Source organism: Papio anubis, chromosome 5 (genome assembly GCF_008728515.1).
Source record: "Papio anubis isolate 15944 chromosome 5, Panubis1.0, whole genome shotgun sequence".
Taxonomy (NCBI): Eukaryota; Metazoa; Chordata; class Mammalia; order Primates; family Cercopithecidae; genus Papio; species Papio anubis.
This window is the reverse complement of record NC_044980.1, coordinates 143,732,685-143,749,368: the sequence shown is the minus strand read 5'-3', so window position 1 is coordinate 143,749,368 and position 16,684 is coordinate 143,732,685. Positions and strand designations below refer to the sequence as shown.

The 16,684-nt window shown below is 50.9% G+C and overlaps 1 protein-coding gene across 11 annotated transcripts in view; it reads left to right on the top strand.

Moving 5' to 3' along the window:
• The window catches only part of TNIP1 (TNFAIP3 interacting protein 1), a 58,041-nt gene extending 41,691 nt beyond the window's left edge, over window positions 1-16,350 (top strand). For 2 of the 11 annotated variants that reach the window (XM_021939877.2, XM_003900381.5), the window contains 10 exons: window positions 585-674; window positions 3,560-3,625; window positions 3,853-3,984; window positions 7,302-7,430; window positions 9,656-9,787; window positions 10,881-11,006; window positions 11,518-11,583; window positions 12,400-12,591; window positions 13,886-13,982; window positions 15,551-16,350. In XM_021939877.2, coding sequence (XP_021795569.1) covers window positions 585-674; window positions 3,560-3,625; window positions 3,853-3,984; window positions 7,302-7,430; window positions 9,656-9,787; window positions 10,881-11,006; window positions 11,518-11,583; window positions 12,400-12,591; window positions 13,886-13,982; window positions 15,551-15,585 — 1,065 coding nt within the window. In that variant the 3' untranslated portion in view covers window positions 15,586-16,350. Of the gene's footprint in view, window positions 1-584; window positions 675-3,559; window positions 3,626-3,852; window positions 3,985-7,301; window positions 7,431-9,655; window positions 9,788-10,880; window positions 11,007-11,517; window positions 11,584-12,399; window positions 12,592-13,868; window positions 13,983-15,550 lie in introns of all 11 variants that reach the window. The other 9 variants (XM_003900384.4, XM_003900386.4, XM_021939876.2 and 6 more) reach the window with 8 other exon arrangements.
• The last annotated feature ends 334 nt before the right edge of the window (window positions 16,351-16,684 follow it).

Sequence of the window (16,684 nt, the reverse complement as noted above, 5' to 3'; positions counted from 1 at the left end):
TAGGTGTACTCAGTGCTGCTGGATGTCTCTGCTTTAGCCCCTTACAGAGGACAGAGCTGGGAAACATCTATGTGTACTACACAGATCTTTATTTCTGCATCTTTCTAAAAGTGTTTTTAAATAAACATTTTATGTAACTTTAACTTTTATGAAAAAGTTTTATAAAACATATATGTTTTATAGAATGAATATAGCTATTTCTGTCTGTATCTATATCTCAAATGTCTTACCTTCCAGGCCACAGAGTTTTTTGGCCGATGTGTGTAGGGGGTGAGGAGAGTGGCTGGTAGTACCTTAGAGGTTGTACCTAAGCAGGGAGAGTGGCTATGGGGAGGGGAGAAGGGAAGGGGAGAGGGCCTGGCAGCCACCCTGAGTCGGGGAGGGGGAATCATCACCTTGTAGACTTCTAGAAGGAGGCATAGTCATGACTGGGACGGTTCGTGCTGTCCTGATGGGTGGGAGGAGTAGGGAGATAGGAGACAGAGGACTGGGGCCACAGGGGTGAGGGGCCTTAAAGGAGCACTGAGTGGGTGAGATAATTTGTATTGAGATTTTGGTGAAGGCCCCTCTGTGCTTCTCCCCAGGCTAGTGTGACGGCAGGTAAGGTCCCAGAGGTGGCGGCCTTGGGCGCAGCTGAGAAGAAGGTGAAGATGCTGGAGCAGCAGCGCAGTGAGGTAGGTGGCCGGGGTGGCCGTAATGGGAGGATCCCTCTTCCCTCCCAGGACCAGCAGCACAAAGGCTTGCCCTGGCCTCCTGGCTCTGGCAGGTCCCAGGTCACCATGAGGAGTTGGCATGGTGACCACTGACCATGGATGAGGTCTGCCTCCTTGCCCTGGACTGCCCTCTCTTGATCAGTCCGTTTGCCTACAGCGGTCACTCTGAGGAGGCGGCATGTGGGGCATGGCCTAACATTGTTGGGGGTAGAGTTTAGGCAGGCTCCCATGGTAGACCTTGGATGGTGGAAAGAGGTTGTGATAAGTTAGGCAAGTTTTAGCATCACTGATGAGTGGAGGGACCCTCGAGAGGTGGTTTAGGGAGGGCCCATCATGGAAGGAGGGAATTAAGGCCTCTTCCCACTAGTCTGGAGGCTCCATAAATTTACTGTCAAAATTTTTAACATTAAAAGCTACCTCGGCTGGGTGTGGTGGCTCATGCCTGCAATCCCAGCACTTTGGGAGGCTGAGGCAGGCAGATCACCTGAGGTCAGGGGTTCGGGACCAGCCTGGCCAACATGGCAAAACCCTGTCCCTACTAAAAATACAAAAAATTAGTGGGCGTGGTGGCACATGCCTATTAATCCCAGCTACCCAGGCTGAGGCAGGGAGAATTACTTGAACCCGGGAGGCCAAGGTTGCAATGAGCTGAGACCACGCCATCACATGCCAGCCTGGGAAACAGAACAAGACCCTGTCTCAAAAAAAAAAAAAAAAAAAAAAAAAAAGCTACCTACCTCTATTGGTGTAGCTACTTTGCAGGTATTTTGAGACTCCCATTTCAAGAATTTTCATAGGCAAGAATGAAAAGGACCAGCCAGCAGCTGAAGCCTGCCACAGAATACTGAGTGGATTCCTAAACTCCATTAGGGCGATGGCCAGGTCTTTAGGTAGTTTAAATGTCCCCCAGTACCACTAAGGTGCAGGAGCCGGTTCGTAAGAGGCTCTTAGTTTCCCTCTGCTGCCAAGAGAGAAGCCACACCGCAGAGTCCCTGTGCTGCAGTCCCTTCCGCCTTTCCCCGTGGATCTCATGTGTGTTCCTCCTCCTCCTCCTCACACCCCTAGTCTAGTCCAGTCTTTCCAGACCCGAGGTCGAAGTGCAGCTCCTTTTTGGTAGACACTTGTCCTGTGTGTTCCATCTAGCCCCTTTCCACACTGCCTAGGTGCTTCTCTAGAACCCCGAGCTTGCCTGTGCTCGTCCTCCCGCACATTTGAAAGCTTCTTGATGTGCATGTTAGTTTTAGATTTCTTTTTGTATTGTTATAAGCGTTTTTTTTTTCTGATTTCAAAAGTGATATAATGCTCATTACAAAAAGATCAAGAACACCACCTCCTAGAGAAGACCACAACTGGTTACAGTTTGTTGCATATCCCTCGGTTTTTTCAAAGTAGAATAAAATTATACATATACATGTGTGTATATGTATATGTGTATACACACACTGCTTTACAGATTATTTTTTCTTTTCTTTTTTATAAAATTAACTGGGTCAGGCCTGGTGGCTCACACCTGTAATCCTAGCACTTTGGGAGGCTGATGCAGGAAGATTACTTGCATCCAGAAGTCTGAGACCAGCCTGGGCAACGTACCAAGACCCTGTCTCTACAAAAAAATAAATTAGCTGGATGTGGTAGTACACACTTGTAGTCTTGGCTACTCGGGGGGCTGAGGTGGGAGGATCACTTGAGCTCAGGAGGCTGCAGTGAGCCATGATCACACCACTGCACTCCAGCCTGGGCCTGCCTCCAAAAAAAAATTAACTGCCTTTGAGAGTGTCTATTCATATCTATAACATATACTATATTCCTTCAATTCTTAGTAATTTTTTATCATATGCAGTGTTTTTGAAGTTGGTGTGGATCCTTATGACGCATCTTAAGGGTCAGGGCCAATACTCCTTTTGTTTTATTTAGTTGATGATGTAGGGTTGTTTTTCTTCCCTGAGGCATTGTTATATCAAGAGTATGGTGGATAATTAGTGTCATCTTCTAACTGAGGAAGTGTGGTAGATGCCTTATTTTCTGTTTTCTTTTTTTAAAACAGGGTCTCACTTTGGTTGCCCAGGCTGGAGTGCAGTGGCATGATCTCAGCTTACTGCCACCTCCACCTCCTAAGTTTAGGTGATCCTCCCATCTCAGCCTCCCGAGTAGTTGGGACAGTAGATGCGTGCCACCATGCCTGGCTAATTTTTGTGTTTTTTGTAGAGATGGGGTTTTGCCATATTCTCCAGGCTGGTCTTGAACTCCTGAACTCAAGCAATTGGCCCACCTTGGCCTCCCAGAGTGCTGGAATTATAGGCATGAGCCACTGCACCTGGCCGCCTGTTTTCTTATTTTCTTAACAGCTGCACATTGTCTGTTTAAACTATCATTTACTTAACCTATCTTCTGTGCTTAGACTGGCCTCTGGATTTTTTTGTAATGCAGATATTGCTGAGATGATTAGCCTTGTGTATATATTTTTGCACACTTGTGTAAGTGTTTCTATCGGTTAAATTATTCAGAGTGGAATTATTGGGTTAAAGTTGATGAAAATGTGAAATTTCAATACATAACCCCAGACTGCCCTCCAAAGAGGTGTGTGTGTGTTCCACAACTATTCACCAGAATGATGTGGTTTCCATGTCTTAGTGTTAATCTTGCTTTCCTGGCAAGGTAAAATGCAGCAGTGGATAAAGGTAAATGACTTTGAGTAACATTGAGTTTTTGAGAGGTGAGGGGTGGAGACGTAGCCACTATTCACACACACTGAGCGCACCTTGGGACGCTGGTGTACATGGGGCAGGAGTTGGCTCTCCTTATTCCTTCTCTGCTCATCTCCTGCTAACTCCAGTCTCTCCCCACAGCTGCTGGAAGTGAACAAGCAGTGGGACCAGCATTTCCGGTCCATGAAGCAGCAGTATGAGCAGAAGGTAATGTGGGGTTCCTGGCCACGCCCACAGGGCATGTCTGGTCTTCATTTCACTGCCTCTTTAGCAGCTTTGAACCTTGGGGAGTGGCCACGCTGAGCCCCAGTATGGCCCAGAGGAGAAGGTGGGGGCAGTGTTGGAGGGCCCAGGGGCAGCCAGGCCCTGCCCACATCCTGGAAGTGCTCCACACCCTTGCCTTATACACTCCCTCTCTCTGCCTCTGAACCCAGATCACTGAGCTGCGTCAGAAGCTGGCTGATTTGCAGAAGCAGGTGACTGACCTGGAGGCCGAGCGGGAGCAGAAGCAGCGTGACTTTGACCGCAAGCTTCTCCTGGCCAAGTCCAAGATTGAAATGGAGGAGGCAAGTGTGACTGTTGGTCCCTGCAGAGTCAGCTCCCCTCCACATTAGCAGAGAGTTCACTGGAGCAAACAAGCCAGGAGCAGGAGTCAGGAGACCTGGGGGTCTAGTGCCATAGAGCTCTGTGACCAAAAACACAGGCACGTTCCTTCCCTGCACTGCAGTTTCCCATCTGAAAATTGAGAAGGTTGCATTAACTGCAGCTTTGCACATTTTCTTGTTTTTATTCAGAACTTTTTGTTCCATTAAAATCGTAGGGACTGGGGAACTGTACAGGAAGCACACTGTATAAAAGATCCAAGCAGGCGGCCAGGCACGATGACTCAACGCCTGTAATCCCAGCACTTGGGGAGGCCTAGGCAGATGGATTACCTGAGGTCAGGAGTTCAAGATCAGTGTGGCCATCACGATGAAACCCCATCTCTACTAAAAAAACAAAACTTAGCTGGGTGTGGCGGCAGGCACCTGCAATCCCAGCTACTCAGGTAGCTGAGGCAGGACAATCGCTTGAACCTGGGAGGCGGAGGTTGCAGTGAGTCAAGATTGCACCATCGCACTCCAGCCTAGGCAACAACAGTGAAATTCTTTCTCAAAAAAAAAAAAAAAAAAAGATCCAAGCAGGCCTGCTCTGTGGCACTTGGTGGGGTGGGATGCTGCTAAGTGTTCAGCGTAGTGATGGTGATATGCCAGGGACGGGCTACAACATGAGACAGAGCTTCACTTATCCATTCATGCAGGCATTTGTCCTCAGAGCCTGTCTCAGGCATTATGCTTGGGCATAGAGTCCACAGGAACAGCTCAACCCTGCCCTGGCTGAGAAAGAGGTGCCAGACAACTAATTACAGAAGCAAATCAAGTAAACGTGTGTTAAGTATTGCAAAGAAGACCAGGTTGGGTGGCTTGTGCCTGTGATCCTGGCGCTTCGGGATGTCGAGGTGGGAGGATTGCTTGAGGCCAGGAGTTTGACACCAACCTCGGTGACACAGCCACACCTTGTCTCTACAAAAATTAAAAATTAGCTGGGTGTGGTAGCGTGCACCTGTAGACCTGGCTACTCAGGCTAAGGTAGGAGGATTGCTTGAGCCCAGGAGTTGGAAGCTGCAGTGAGCTGCGATCGTGCCGCTGCACTCCAGACTGGACAACAGAGTGAAACCCTGTTTCTTTAAAAGAAAAATGTATGGCCGGGCATGGTGGCTCATGCCTGTAATCCCAGCATTTTGGGAGGCCAAGGTGGGCAGATCACTTGAGGTCAGGAGCTCGAGACTAGCCTGGCCAACATGGTGAAACCCCATCTCTAATAAAAATACAAAAATTAACCGGGTGTGGTGGCGCATGTCTGTAGTCCCAGCTACTCGGGAGACTGAGGCACGAGAATCGCTTGAACCTGGAAGGTGGAGGTTGCAGTGAACTGAGATTGCGTCACTGCACTCTAGCCTGGGCAACAGAATGAGACCCTGTCTCAGAAAAAAAGTACGACGAAGAAGATGTTACAGAGATCAGAGAGTGGGCATAAGTGGGAGCAGATTCTTTCTTGCGGGGAAACAACAGGTCCCCTGAAGTAGCAGTATCTGCCCAGTCATATGTATGACTGAGACCAGCCAAGGCCCATCAGGACCTTGGAGCAGCTTAAAGAGGAAAGGCCACTTGACTGCCAGACTCTCGGGAGATTTTATTTATGTCACCATGTTTTCCCCTTCATGGGAACTGGACATGGTCTTTTGCCTAGCTTCAAAATGGACGTTTTCAACATGGATTGCCTTGCAGAGTTCCTCCCATCAGCATGGGACACCAGGGGCCTTATTTGAGCAGTCAGCCTGCGTCTGTGACACCCCCTTACCTTGGAGGTGTGGTAGGGAGAACACTTCTGTCTTTCCTCACGAGTGCACAGTCACATCTGGTGACTCACAGCGAGACATCCTGGATCTTTGGCCTCTCTCCCTTGTTAACAGTGATAGGTGAGAGAAATCCCTGGAATCTGAGGGCTCTTCCCTATCAGCTGCAAGGAAGGTAGGGCATTTCATGGCAAGATGTGGCCCTGTAGATAATGCGTACGCATTTTGGTAAAGGCCATGCCCATCTGGGAGCCTCTTGGTGGGGAGTCCAGAACGATTCCCACGGAGTTCTGACCAAGGCTGCCCTCTGCAGTCCATACTGACTAAAGGTCACACAGGGCTGGGTGAAAACTAACCCCTGCGACTGGTCTCCTAATCACATGCTGTGAATACACAGTTAGGAAATGTCCACACACTACAAAGTGAAAGTTTCCCTGGACTACCTCCCCCTGCCACGATCCCAGGCCCTCCCCAGAGGGAACCACTGTTACCGTTTTGGTGTATCCGTTTCCAGACCTTTCTCGCATATATGTACACATAGGAATGTATAGTTTATTTTGGGATATGCCTTGTCTTTCCACTGCACTGTGCTGCCATCCCCTCGTTTAAACACCTCCTTTGACATGGAAGGGGAGAGTGCAAGGGAATAGGAAACCTGGGCTCTAGCCCCAGCTCACTATGTGGCCTTGGGTTTGTCACTTCCCCTCTCTGGACATTTGTTTTCCATCGTATTACAGGGCTGGGACTTGATGCTGTCTAAAGGCCATCCCAGTCTTGGCTGGCTGTGGCGAAGCCCTGCTGGTTCCATAGAGGGTATGGAACCGCCTCTTGGAAGCCTTCCCTCAGCTGTGGTGATCTTTCTTTTAGCCCCTCAGTACTTCGTTTCTTTCTGGAGGAGCACGCTCTGCCTTATGCCACAGTGCTCTCTGGGCGTGTCATCTCCCCACTAGGCTCCAAGGCTATACGAGCTGAAGTGTCTGTTAGGGATTATCAGTAGTTTTTCGCTTTCTGTGGATCACGGAAGACCCCCATGTGAATATGGTCAGAACTATGGCTTTTCTTTCTAGCAGATTACACACAGACAAAATTCTGCTTTCAGTTTTGGGGCTCACAGCCCTCCTGAGGCCTCTGTGTGACTCACGTTAGGAACCCCGTACCTGTGACAGGTAGGTAAGTTTAGACAAGAGAGGGCTGTGGCAGTGCCGGGGGTCTCAACTGCTTAGTGGATGAACTGGTGTCAGAATCCAGGGTCTTCTACTCAACTGAGCTGCTGCTTTTTCTTTTTTTAAATTATTATTTTAAATTGACACACAATAATTGAGGGCAGGACCAGATGGACATTACTGCACCGACCCCAGGTGCCTTGCATGTGAGCATTGTGGAGTGATGGCCAGGGGAGAAGGTAGGAGCTGGGCCAGGCAGGACGGAGTCCGAGGCCTCCTGGAGAGGCCATCCCTAGCCAGCTTACCAATCCTGTGTTCCCTGCAGACCGACAAGGAGCAGCTGACAGCAGAGGCCAAGGAGCTGCGCCAAAAGGTCAAGTACCTGCAGGATCAGCTGAGCCCGCTCACCCGGCAGCGTGAGTACCAGGAAAAGGAGATCCAGCGGCTCAACAAGGTGGGTGTCTTGGCCCAGGTCCCTTGGCTGGGCAGGGCTCCCTTGAGTCCAGCTGCAATGCCTCCCCCATCACTGGCACCCCCAACCATTCAGCTCAGGAAGGGTAACCCCCAGTCAGTGAACTGGCATCCTGTTTCCCGCCTGCTCTGCCATTGCCTCCCACACTCAGAGTGACTCAGCCCTTGGATGAGCCTGTGTCACCCATCCCTCTGGAGGTACACTCTTCCTCTTATGCCTCACCTGCCCACCCTGCTTGTCAGGGTTCGCTTTACCTTCACTTGCTCAGCAAAGCCTTCCCTGAACCTCATTCAGGTTGCCCTGGTCTGTCTGTGCTCCTGAGGTCCCAGCAACTTCTCTGACACTCCGTCTCATGGCTCGTCATCACTTATTTAATTCGGTCTTCCTATCTGGCGGTGGGAGGTGCACACCTTCACCAAGGTGTACACCCTGGGTGCCTTGCACAGCTCCTGCCATCGAGCACGTGTTCAGCAAACACTGAAGGGAGTGGAGGAGCACGGGCTGAGGGGCCCGCCCTTGTGCAGTGGGATCCAGGGAGACGGGGCCCCCAGAGTGGAGGCTGTGGAAACGAGAAACCGTGTGGTCTGAGCCAAGCGGAGTGGTCTAGTCCCAGCTTAGCCTCTCCAGCCTCTCCAGTTCAGTTTTGCCATCTGAGCGCTGGTGGGAATGGCTCTGGCTCTGCCTACCTTCCAGCAGGGTTTCAAAGATACAAGCTGACGGGAGGGAGCTTTGAAAGGAAACGTTCTCTGAGGGCCTGGAGGAGTTAAGTTCATGGCTCAGCTTTTCCTTTCGTGCTAATTGTTTTTCTTTCCCTCTGCCTCCTGACCCTGGTCACAGTGGACTCTGGCATGAGTTGAGCATTCCTAGGCCTGCTGGGGAGACCCTTTCTTTTTGGTTTTGGTGTTTTGTAAACACTGATTATGCCAAGTCTGGGGCCCTTGACCTGTTTCCAGAGAAAGAAAAGCGATCTGTCCTGAGCTGGGGGACTTGGGGCTCTAAATAGAGGCAGAGAATTGTCCATGCTGCTGATCATAACGATGACCTTGGAGGTTTTCTTGGCAGAGGTGGGGACAGACACCATGTGGATGAGTAATGCAGGGCATGTGGCCTTCTTTGCTCATGACCTCAGGCATCTCCCTGTCCCTGGACCTCAGTCCTTTCATCTAAAAAGTGGGGTGGAGTAGGAAGATAAAGTGGAGCCATAACTTCCCCTCGGAGCATCCTGAATTTAATCCCGGTCCTGCAGTTTCTTTGCATGTCTAGGGGAGCTGAGGAGACCAAGTGGAAGCCTGAGTCCAAGTTGGGCCAGGTCTCTATCTCCCCATGGTCCAGGAAGGCCCATGGGCGATGCTAAGGCATGTGAGGGGCGGCCCTGCTGTCCTGGGGCTGAAGTCCAGGGTGACCAGTCTTGAGACGTGTTCCAGAGTTCTGAGTAACATGTTAACAGAGTTCAAGGGGAAACACGGTTAACTGAAACCTTTAAGGAGATGTGAGCACACTGTTTATATAAAGAAAAGTATTTTGTGAACCTGATAGATTAAGAGTACTTTTTTTTATTTTCAAAATGTTATCTGGTGATATTTCAGCCCACTTTCAGGGTTAGAAAGGGAAAATATTAACTAAGTAGAAATTAAATCCAGTCTTCTCTACATACGGAAGTGTTGGGGATGGAAGGGGTGGTTTGGATGGGAATGGGTTGCTGAAGCTGAAGAATCTTAGGGCAGGCCAGCTGTTGGGGAGACTCAAGCTTCCCCCAGAGGACTTAATCTTCCTTCTAGGTCTGGATGCTAAGAATTGAGCCACACCTGTTCAGGGAAGGGGAGATTTCCCCTTCTACATGACAACCAGTTTAGCCTGCTGGGTAAGAGCATGTGCTGAGCTTGAGTCTGTGCTCTGCCGCTTACTAACTGTGTGACCTTGGACAAGTCCCTTCAGGTCTCTGAGCCTCGGTTTTCACATCTGTAAAATGAGGATGATGATCATAGACTTTTTTTCTTCATGGCACCGTGCAGAAGATCCAGTGCTACCCTATTGTTTAGCATTCTACACATATTTCATTGGATCTTCTGCACAGTGCCATTAATGGTGGTGGCTATTATTAGTATCATTATTATTAGGAAGGAGGTCCCTGAGGATGACCCCTCCAAAGGGCCCTGATTTCCAGGGGTTCCTGCTGATGGTCCTGTCTTTTCTTTCCCTGATTCCAGGCCCTGGAGGAAGCACTGAGCATCCAAACCCCACCATCCTCTCCACCAACAGCATTTGGTAGCCCAGAAGGAGCAGGGGCCCTCCTAAGGAAACAGGAGCTGGTTACGCAGAATGAGTTGCTGAAACAGCAGGTGAGGCTTCCGGGAGGAAATCAGGTGGGAGGTGCTCAGTGGGAGCTGGAGCTTTCCTGAGGGCCCAGACGGCTTGGAATCGCGTGGAACTTGTAATTAGTAATCCACTTTCTGGCCATTGGCCAGGGCCCCCGTCTGGCTCTACGTTTATCCTTTCCAGCACCATAGCCCTAGCTTAAGTCATTCCTCTACCACCTTTATGATTTAGCCGTCTCTGCGCCCCACACATGCTATCATTTACCTAGTATTTAAAAAATACATTCTAAATAAATGAATTTAAAAGGGAGCTGTATATCACTACTGTAAATGGAAAAACACATTTATTATTTGTCACAAGTAGAAAGTAACTGTAAGCAATAAACACAATAAAAACAATGTTATTAAACTCTAGCCAGATGCTCTTGCCAGATGAAGGCTCTGAACTAGAGTTCTTTTCCCCTTTATTTAAAGGAGATTGGCAGGTACTAGAATGGCATTAAAGACTTACTAGCCCTGAGGGACACAGAAGGATTGGGGTGAAAGGAAATGAAAAGGTTGTGGCTCTCCCATTGTCTCCGTGCTATTTAATCCTATGCTTTTGATCCTCCTAAACCGCCTTGAACCTAGCCAGTGTCTCAGCTGATCTGCACTAAGCATGTGAAACTACAGGCTAAGAGACAGAGGCAGGCCCCACCCAACCTACCTCTGCCGGGGCACCCCGGAGCCCGAGCAGAGTTTGTAGGGTCTCTACCCTCAGAGCCAGCAGACCCAAACTCCGGTCTCCACCAAACTCTGGTTCTGTGGTCACTGCCCCTGTGGTTCTCAGCAGAGTGAAAGGATTGTACTGGTTGATGGCTTTCAACCTTGCTTTTAAAGCCGTATATCCTTTATTCAAATAAAGTCCTACCTTGGGGCCCAGAATGTAAAATAGAGGGACACAGAACTACTCTGTTTGAAGTTAAGGTGGGGGCTGGAGGCGCACCTGTCCCATTCTCCATGGCGACCCCCAGCTCTGCCATCTGTGACCCCAGTAGGACGCATGGGAGTCTGGGCCTGAGGAGAAATCCCCACTCAGGCCATCCCACTCCCTCTCCTCATCCTCCCTCCACACCAGGTGAAGATCTTCGAGGAGGACTTCCAGAGAGAGCGCAGTGATCGTGAGCGCATGAATGAGGAGAAGGAAGAGCTGAAGAAGCAAGTGGAGAAGCTGCAGGCCCAGGTCACCCTGTCGAATGCCCAGGTGAGAGTGACTGGACCCAGGAAGGGCAACTGGCCTGTCCTCATTGGGAGAGGGGGTATGGATTGGAGGGCCCTGGTGAGGCTGGATGTCGGGACACTCACTGCTTCTCTCCAGCTCTGCAATCATATTTGACCTCGGCAAGGCCCTTCCCCTCTCTGACTCTTGCCTTGTACAATGACGAGGTTTACTCTAAGATACCTGTACCTCTGACTTTCCACAGTCAGTTCTAGGGCTTTACTCTCCCAGAATGGAACTAAAAGATGTTAGCACAGAAGCAGCGAGGTTCACGCGAACCCTCTTGACCTGTGCACAGACCACTATGACAAGCAGGTGGCCTGCAGCAACATCCTGGGCTGCGCTCGGCCCTCAGGGCCCTTTCCCGGGCCTGGCCCACGCATGGTGGCCCAGCGGGAAGCATCAGCCGGGCAGTGCTCTCCACTGGTTAGGCCCTGGATCCGGGCCTGGCCAGAAACCACCTTGCCGACAGTCTTTTCTCTCTCCCTTCTCTCAGCTAAAAGCATTCAAAGATGAGGAGAAGGCAAGAGAAGCCAACAGACAGCAGAAGAGGAAAGCAAAGGTGAGGAGGCCTGAGGGAGGTGGCAGCACTGACATCATCTCACCTTCCTCAGGGAACTAGCCTGATGGACACACAGTGTGTGCTCGGGCGTGGGGACATTCTCTGCTAACTAACTGATGAGTAATACAGGAAGAGCCTTAGAGCGATATTGGTACAGAGACAGTGCTCACGATGCGTTAGCTGTCATCACTGTTGACATTCTGTGTCCAGTAGCACCCTTCCATGCCCATGTGACTAGCCTTCTGTGGCCGTGTATGAGCCTTCCGTGTCCATGTACCCACCTTCTGTGCCCATGTATGAGCCTTCCATGCCCATGTATCCAATTTTCTGTGCCCATGTACCAGCCCTCCGTGCCATGTACCAGCCTTTTGTGCCCATGCCCAGCCTTCTGTGTCCATGTACAAGCCTTCCATGTATGAGCCTTCCGTGCCCATATGCCCAGCCTTCCATGCCCATGTACCCAGACATCCGTGTCCGTGTACCAGCCTTCCCTGCCCATGTACCAGCCTTCCATGCCCATGTACCAGCCTTCCGTGCCCATGTACCAGCCTTCTGTGCCCATGTCACAACCTTCCATGCATATGTACCCAGCCTTCCATGCCCATGCAGCCTTCCATGCTCATATATCCAGCCTTCTATACCCATGTATCCAGATTTCTGTACCCACGTAGCAGCCTTTCATGACCACGTACCAGCCTTTGGTACCTAGCCTGCTGGCCTTCAGAGAGCTAACGTTCTAATTAGAGAGACGGTGATGAGGTGGGTGTCCCGTACAGCTTGTTGCAGGCCAAAGCCAGACATGAGCCTTTCTTGCAGGCCTCGGGAGAGCGCTACCACGTGGAGCCCCACCCGGAACATCTCTGCGGGGCCTACCCCTACGCCTACCCGCCCATGCCAGCCATGGTGCCACACCATGGCTTTGAGGACTGGTCCCAGATCCGCTACCCACCTCCCCCCATGGCCATGGAGCACCCGCCCCCACTCCCCAACTCCCGCCTCTTCCATCTGGTGAGTCTGTGTCCCTCCCTTGCTCCAGGGCACACACAGAGGCTGCCCCAGACACCTTCCAGAGAGGAAGGTTAAGTGAGGGGGTCAGAAACTGCATCCTTCTGAGCTAAACAGCACCATGGTGGCAGGTGGTTGTCCAGGGCCTGGCTCTGGCCTGCTACCCAGGGGCAGGGATCTGGCCACGATCCCGCAGGGCTGCCCCACAGCTGTTCAGGGTCACTGGTCTAGGACAGGGAAGGCTGAGTAAGAGTGCAGGGTAGGAAGGAGGATTCCTTCCAGGCCCCAGGCCAGGGATATCAGAGTTTGGGTTTGCTTTTTCTTATAACTTCTGCATGTAACCAGGTTCCAGAGCCTCACCATGTTTCTCTCTCTTTCCTTCCCTTTTCTCTCCCCTCCCCTCCTCTCCCCTTGTCTCCCCTCCTCTCTCCTCCTGTCCCATGCTGTGCCCTCCTGTTCCCTCCCCTCGCCTTCCCTCCCCTCCCCTCCTTTCCTCCTCTCCTCTCTCTGTTTTTTTATTTTCTTTTCCCTTTTTCTTTTCTTTTCTTTTCTTTTCTTTTTTTTTGAGATGGAGTTTCACTCTTTTTTGCCCATGCTGGAGTGCAGTGACGTGATCTCAGCTCATTGCAACCTCTGCCTCCCAGGTTCAAGCTGTTCTGCCTCAGCCTCCCAAGTAGCTGGGATTACAGGCATGCACCACCACGCTTGGCTACTTTTTTGTATTTTTGGTAGAGACAGGGTTTCTCCATGTTGGCCAGGCTGGTCTCGAACTCCTGACATCAGGTGATCCACCTGCCTCGGCCTCCCAAAGTGCTAGGATTACAGGCGTGAGCCACTGCGCCTGGCCTCTTTTCCCTTCTTATCATTCTTCCTCCAAAGATCTGCTATTACTTTTCCCCAGTCCTCTGCCACAGCCCCACCTTAGGCGTCCCAGCTCTCCCCTGGACCATTACGGAAACCTCCTGGCTGGCCTCCTTTTCAGCTTCTCCCATATGAACATTCTTGGTACACATCTTTAAACACCAGAGTATAGTACGGCGCTTAAGAGATTGGCTCTGGATTTAGAAAGACCTGGATTCAAATCCAAGCTTAGCCATTCTCCTTGCTGGATGACCGTCAGCAAGTTATCCCCTCTGAGCCTCAGATTCCTTATCTGTGAAATGGGAGTGCCAGCCTGAGTTGTTATAAAGATTCACTTATACTTGACTAATACAGATTTAGTATTGTCCTGGCACAGTAGGTGCTATTGTAATTTTCGGGTGTGGTTATTGATTATTAAGCACCAGTTTTGTCGCAGCCGGAATACACCTGGCGTCTACCCTGTGGAGGGGTTCGAAATCCAAATCAGAGCTCCCAAATGATGGACTCTCCCACAGCCAGGCCTACAGAACCAGGTGAGCCCCGAGTCCTGAGTCTTGGTCCTCCCTGGGGGGAGATAACGTCTCATCTGCCAGCATTGCCTAAGTCTGGGGTGATATTGTTACTTTCTAATCTTGGTGGAGGAGAGGCCCAGCTTTTCAAAACAGTGTTGAATGGAGAGCGATGGCAGCCACAGAGTGAGGGGGGCTGAAACCATTCATTCTAGTGCATTATCTAAATGCCAGGCATTGTGCTAGGTGCTATGGATGCCAAGAGAACAGAAGCAGATACGGTCCTTGCCCTTATACAGCATAATGTCTAATGAGGGAGGCAGAAATGGCTAAACAGACACCACACAGACAGGCTGCACTCGAGTGCCCTAAAGGAAGAAGAGCAGGTTTCTGTGGGAGAAAATAGCAGAGGAAGCCGACCTAGACTGGGGGCTTAGGAGAGCTTCCCATAGGCGGCAGCATTTGAGTTGAGACTCCCAGAATGAGTGGCACTAGTTAGGCGGAGAGGTAGGAGTGTCATGCTTTTGCAGAGAACATGACAAATGCAGAGGCCTTGGTGGGAGGAGGGGAAGTAGGGAAGCCGATTTGAGGATCAGAGGGAAGACCAGTGTGGCTGGAGCCAAGAACAAGGTGGGGAAAGAGAGGGGCAATGCAGGGTTCGGGATATAGCCAGGCCCTGACCGTGCAGGCCTGCAGAGCTTGGTGGGAGGCCTGGGTCTTATCCTCAGCATAATGTGTAGTCACTGGACATTTTTAAAGCAGAGTGGTATGACCATATTTCTGTTTGAAAAGCTCCCCTGACCATGGTGTCCACCATGAAAGGCTGAAGGGCCTGGAGTTGTGTCCACTCGTCAAAAGACTGGGACCTTAGCAACTGCCATTGCTCCCTGCAGAGCTCTCATGGGACACAAGGCACTGCCTCGCCTGTGGGACTTCTGGGAACACAATTATAACTAGTGGGTGGGAATGACAGGGAGGTCAGGTCCATCGCAGCATGAAGAGGAACTTTCTAAGGGACACAGTTGTGCAGAAGGAGCCAGCTCTGGGAGGTAGTGAGTGTCCCTTTGCAAAAGGTGTGTGAGTAAAGGCCATGGGATGGATACCTTGGAGGGGTTGTGATTTGGAGGATTTGGTGTTTGGAAGAAAGGATTGGACTGCTCCGTCATTTTCTCTTTTTCCCTGAAGAGCCCTACGAGTTCAGTGGAACCCCTTAGAGGCTGCTTTGATGAGTGGTAGAGGTTGGTTTAAGGGGAGGGGCTCCCTCCCCAGAACTGCTCCACTTCCGGGGTCTGGAGCCAGATTGGGTTCAAATCCTAGCCCCACTACTTCCTGGACCTGGAGCTATGAGCAAGTCATTCAAAACCTCTTAGTGTCCCAGTTCCCTCTTCTACAATGGGGTAATAACCTGCCTTCTTCAGAGGGCTGGGGGAAGATTACATGACCAGCGTACCTAAGGTACTTAGCCCTGGCGCTTGGTAGCACCCAGTAACCCTAGCTGTTATTTTCACTGTTCCTGTATTGCATTCCATAAGAGACTTTGAAACTCACTCGACCACATAATCATGAAGTCCTCAAAATTTTTGTTTATTTAGAGTCTCCAAAAAATGACCGTGAGGGGCCTCAGTGAGACCAGATTGTGTCATTTGGCTCCACCTTCATCTTGCAGAGCCAGCTGACCTCAGATTGCCGAAAAACTAGAAGCCACTTGCACGGTGTGGCCAGAGCCTCAGCTGGATGAGAGGCTGAGATGGGTGGCCAGCTTGTACACCAGTCCCTGAACCGAGCTGTTTACAAGACTGGGGAGGCTCCACCCAGAAGGCTTTCATTTGTACTCTGATGGGAGTGACTGGGAAAAACTCACTTCCCTGCTGCTGAGTGGAGAGAGGCCTCGTCCGGCTTTGACCTGCCATCTGTTGCAGAAGCCTCCAGGAGCAGCAATCCTAAGAGTGGGGTGCAGTGAAGATCCCCTTCCTTCAAAATCTCCCGGAAATGGTCTCAGGCTCTCTGGTGCCATGACCAATTTGTGTGTGTGTTTAATTTTTGCTTCAAGCTCTAGCAGGACCTGCCCCACGCACACCCCTACCCCTCTGTGAGGAGCTGTGGGAAGTGTGGGTTTGTTTCCGGAACAGAAGAGAATGATGGATGTTCTGGCTCTGGGGCCTTCTCCACCTCCACTCACAGTAGCCTTGCTGAAGCCATTGCAGATGGGAGAAGGTCATGCCAGCCAGGTCCGATGAGGGGCCCCAGCCTGAAGCTGCCAGGCCCTGAGGTGCAGACCCTGGACCCTGCAGCTGGAGGCCTGTGGTGCCAGAAGCCCAGATTAGGGTGGCTGTCCATCCCTGGATAGCTATTTGCACGAATCATGGACATAAATCCAAGTTGAAGATCAACATTCTGACTCATGTTCATTTATGCACTAATGTTCCCCTATCAACCCCCTGCTTTCCTGGGTCCCTCCTTCTGTTCCCCTTTTCTTCCTTTCCCTTTCTTACTTTCTCTTGAGTAATAGTGACATACCAGGGCCTCCCTGAGGGTAGGGCAACCAGGGGCAGTCGAAGGAGCCTAGGCCAGGAATCAGGGGACTTGGGTTTAAATTCCAGTCCTGCCCCTCACTCATCAGGAGACCTGGGGCAAGGCGCGGCCCTTCTGTGAGCCTCAGTTTCCTCATCTGTCAAACAGAACACCTCATCTTAACTGACTTGAAGAACTGTGGGAGGGAATGAGAG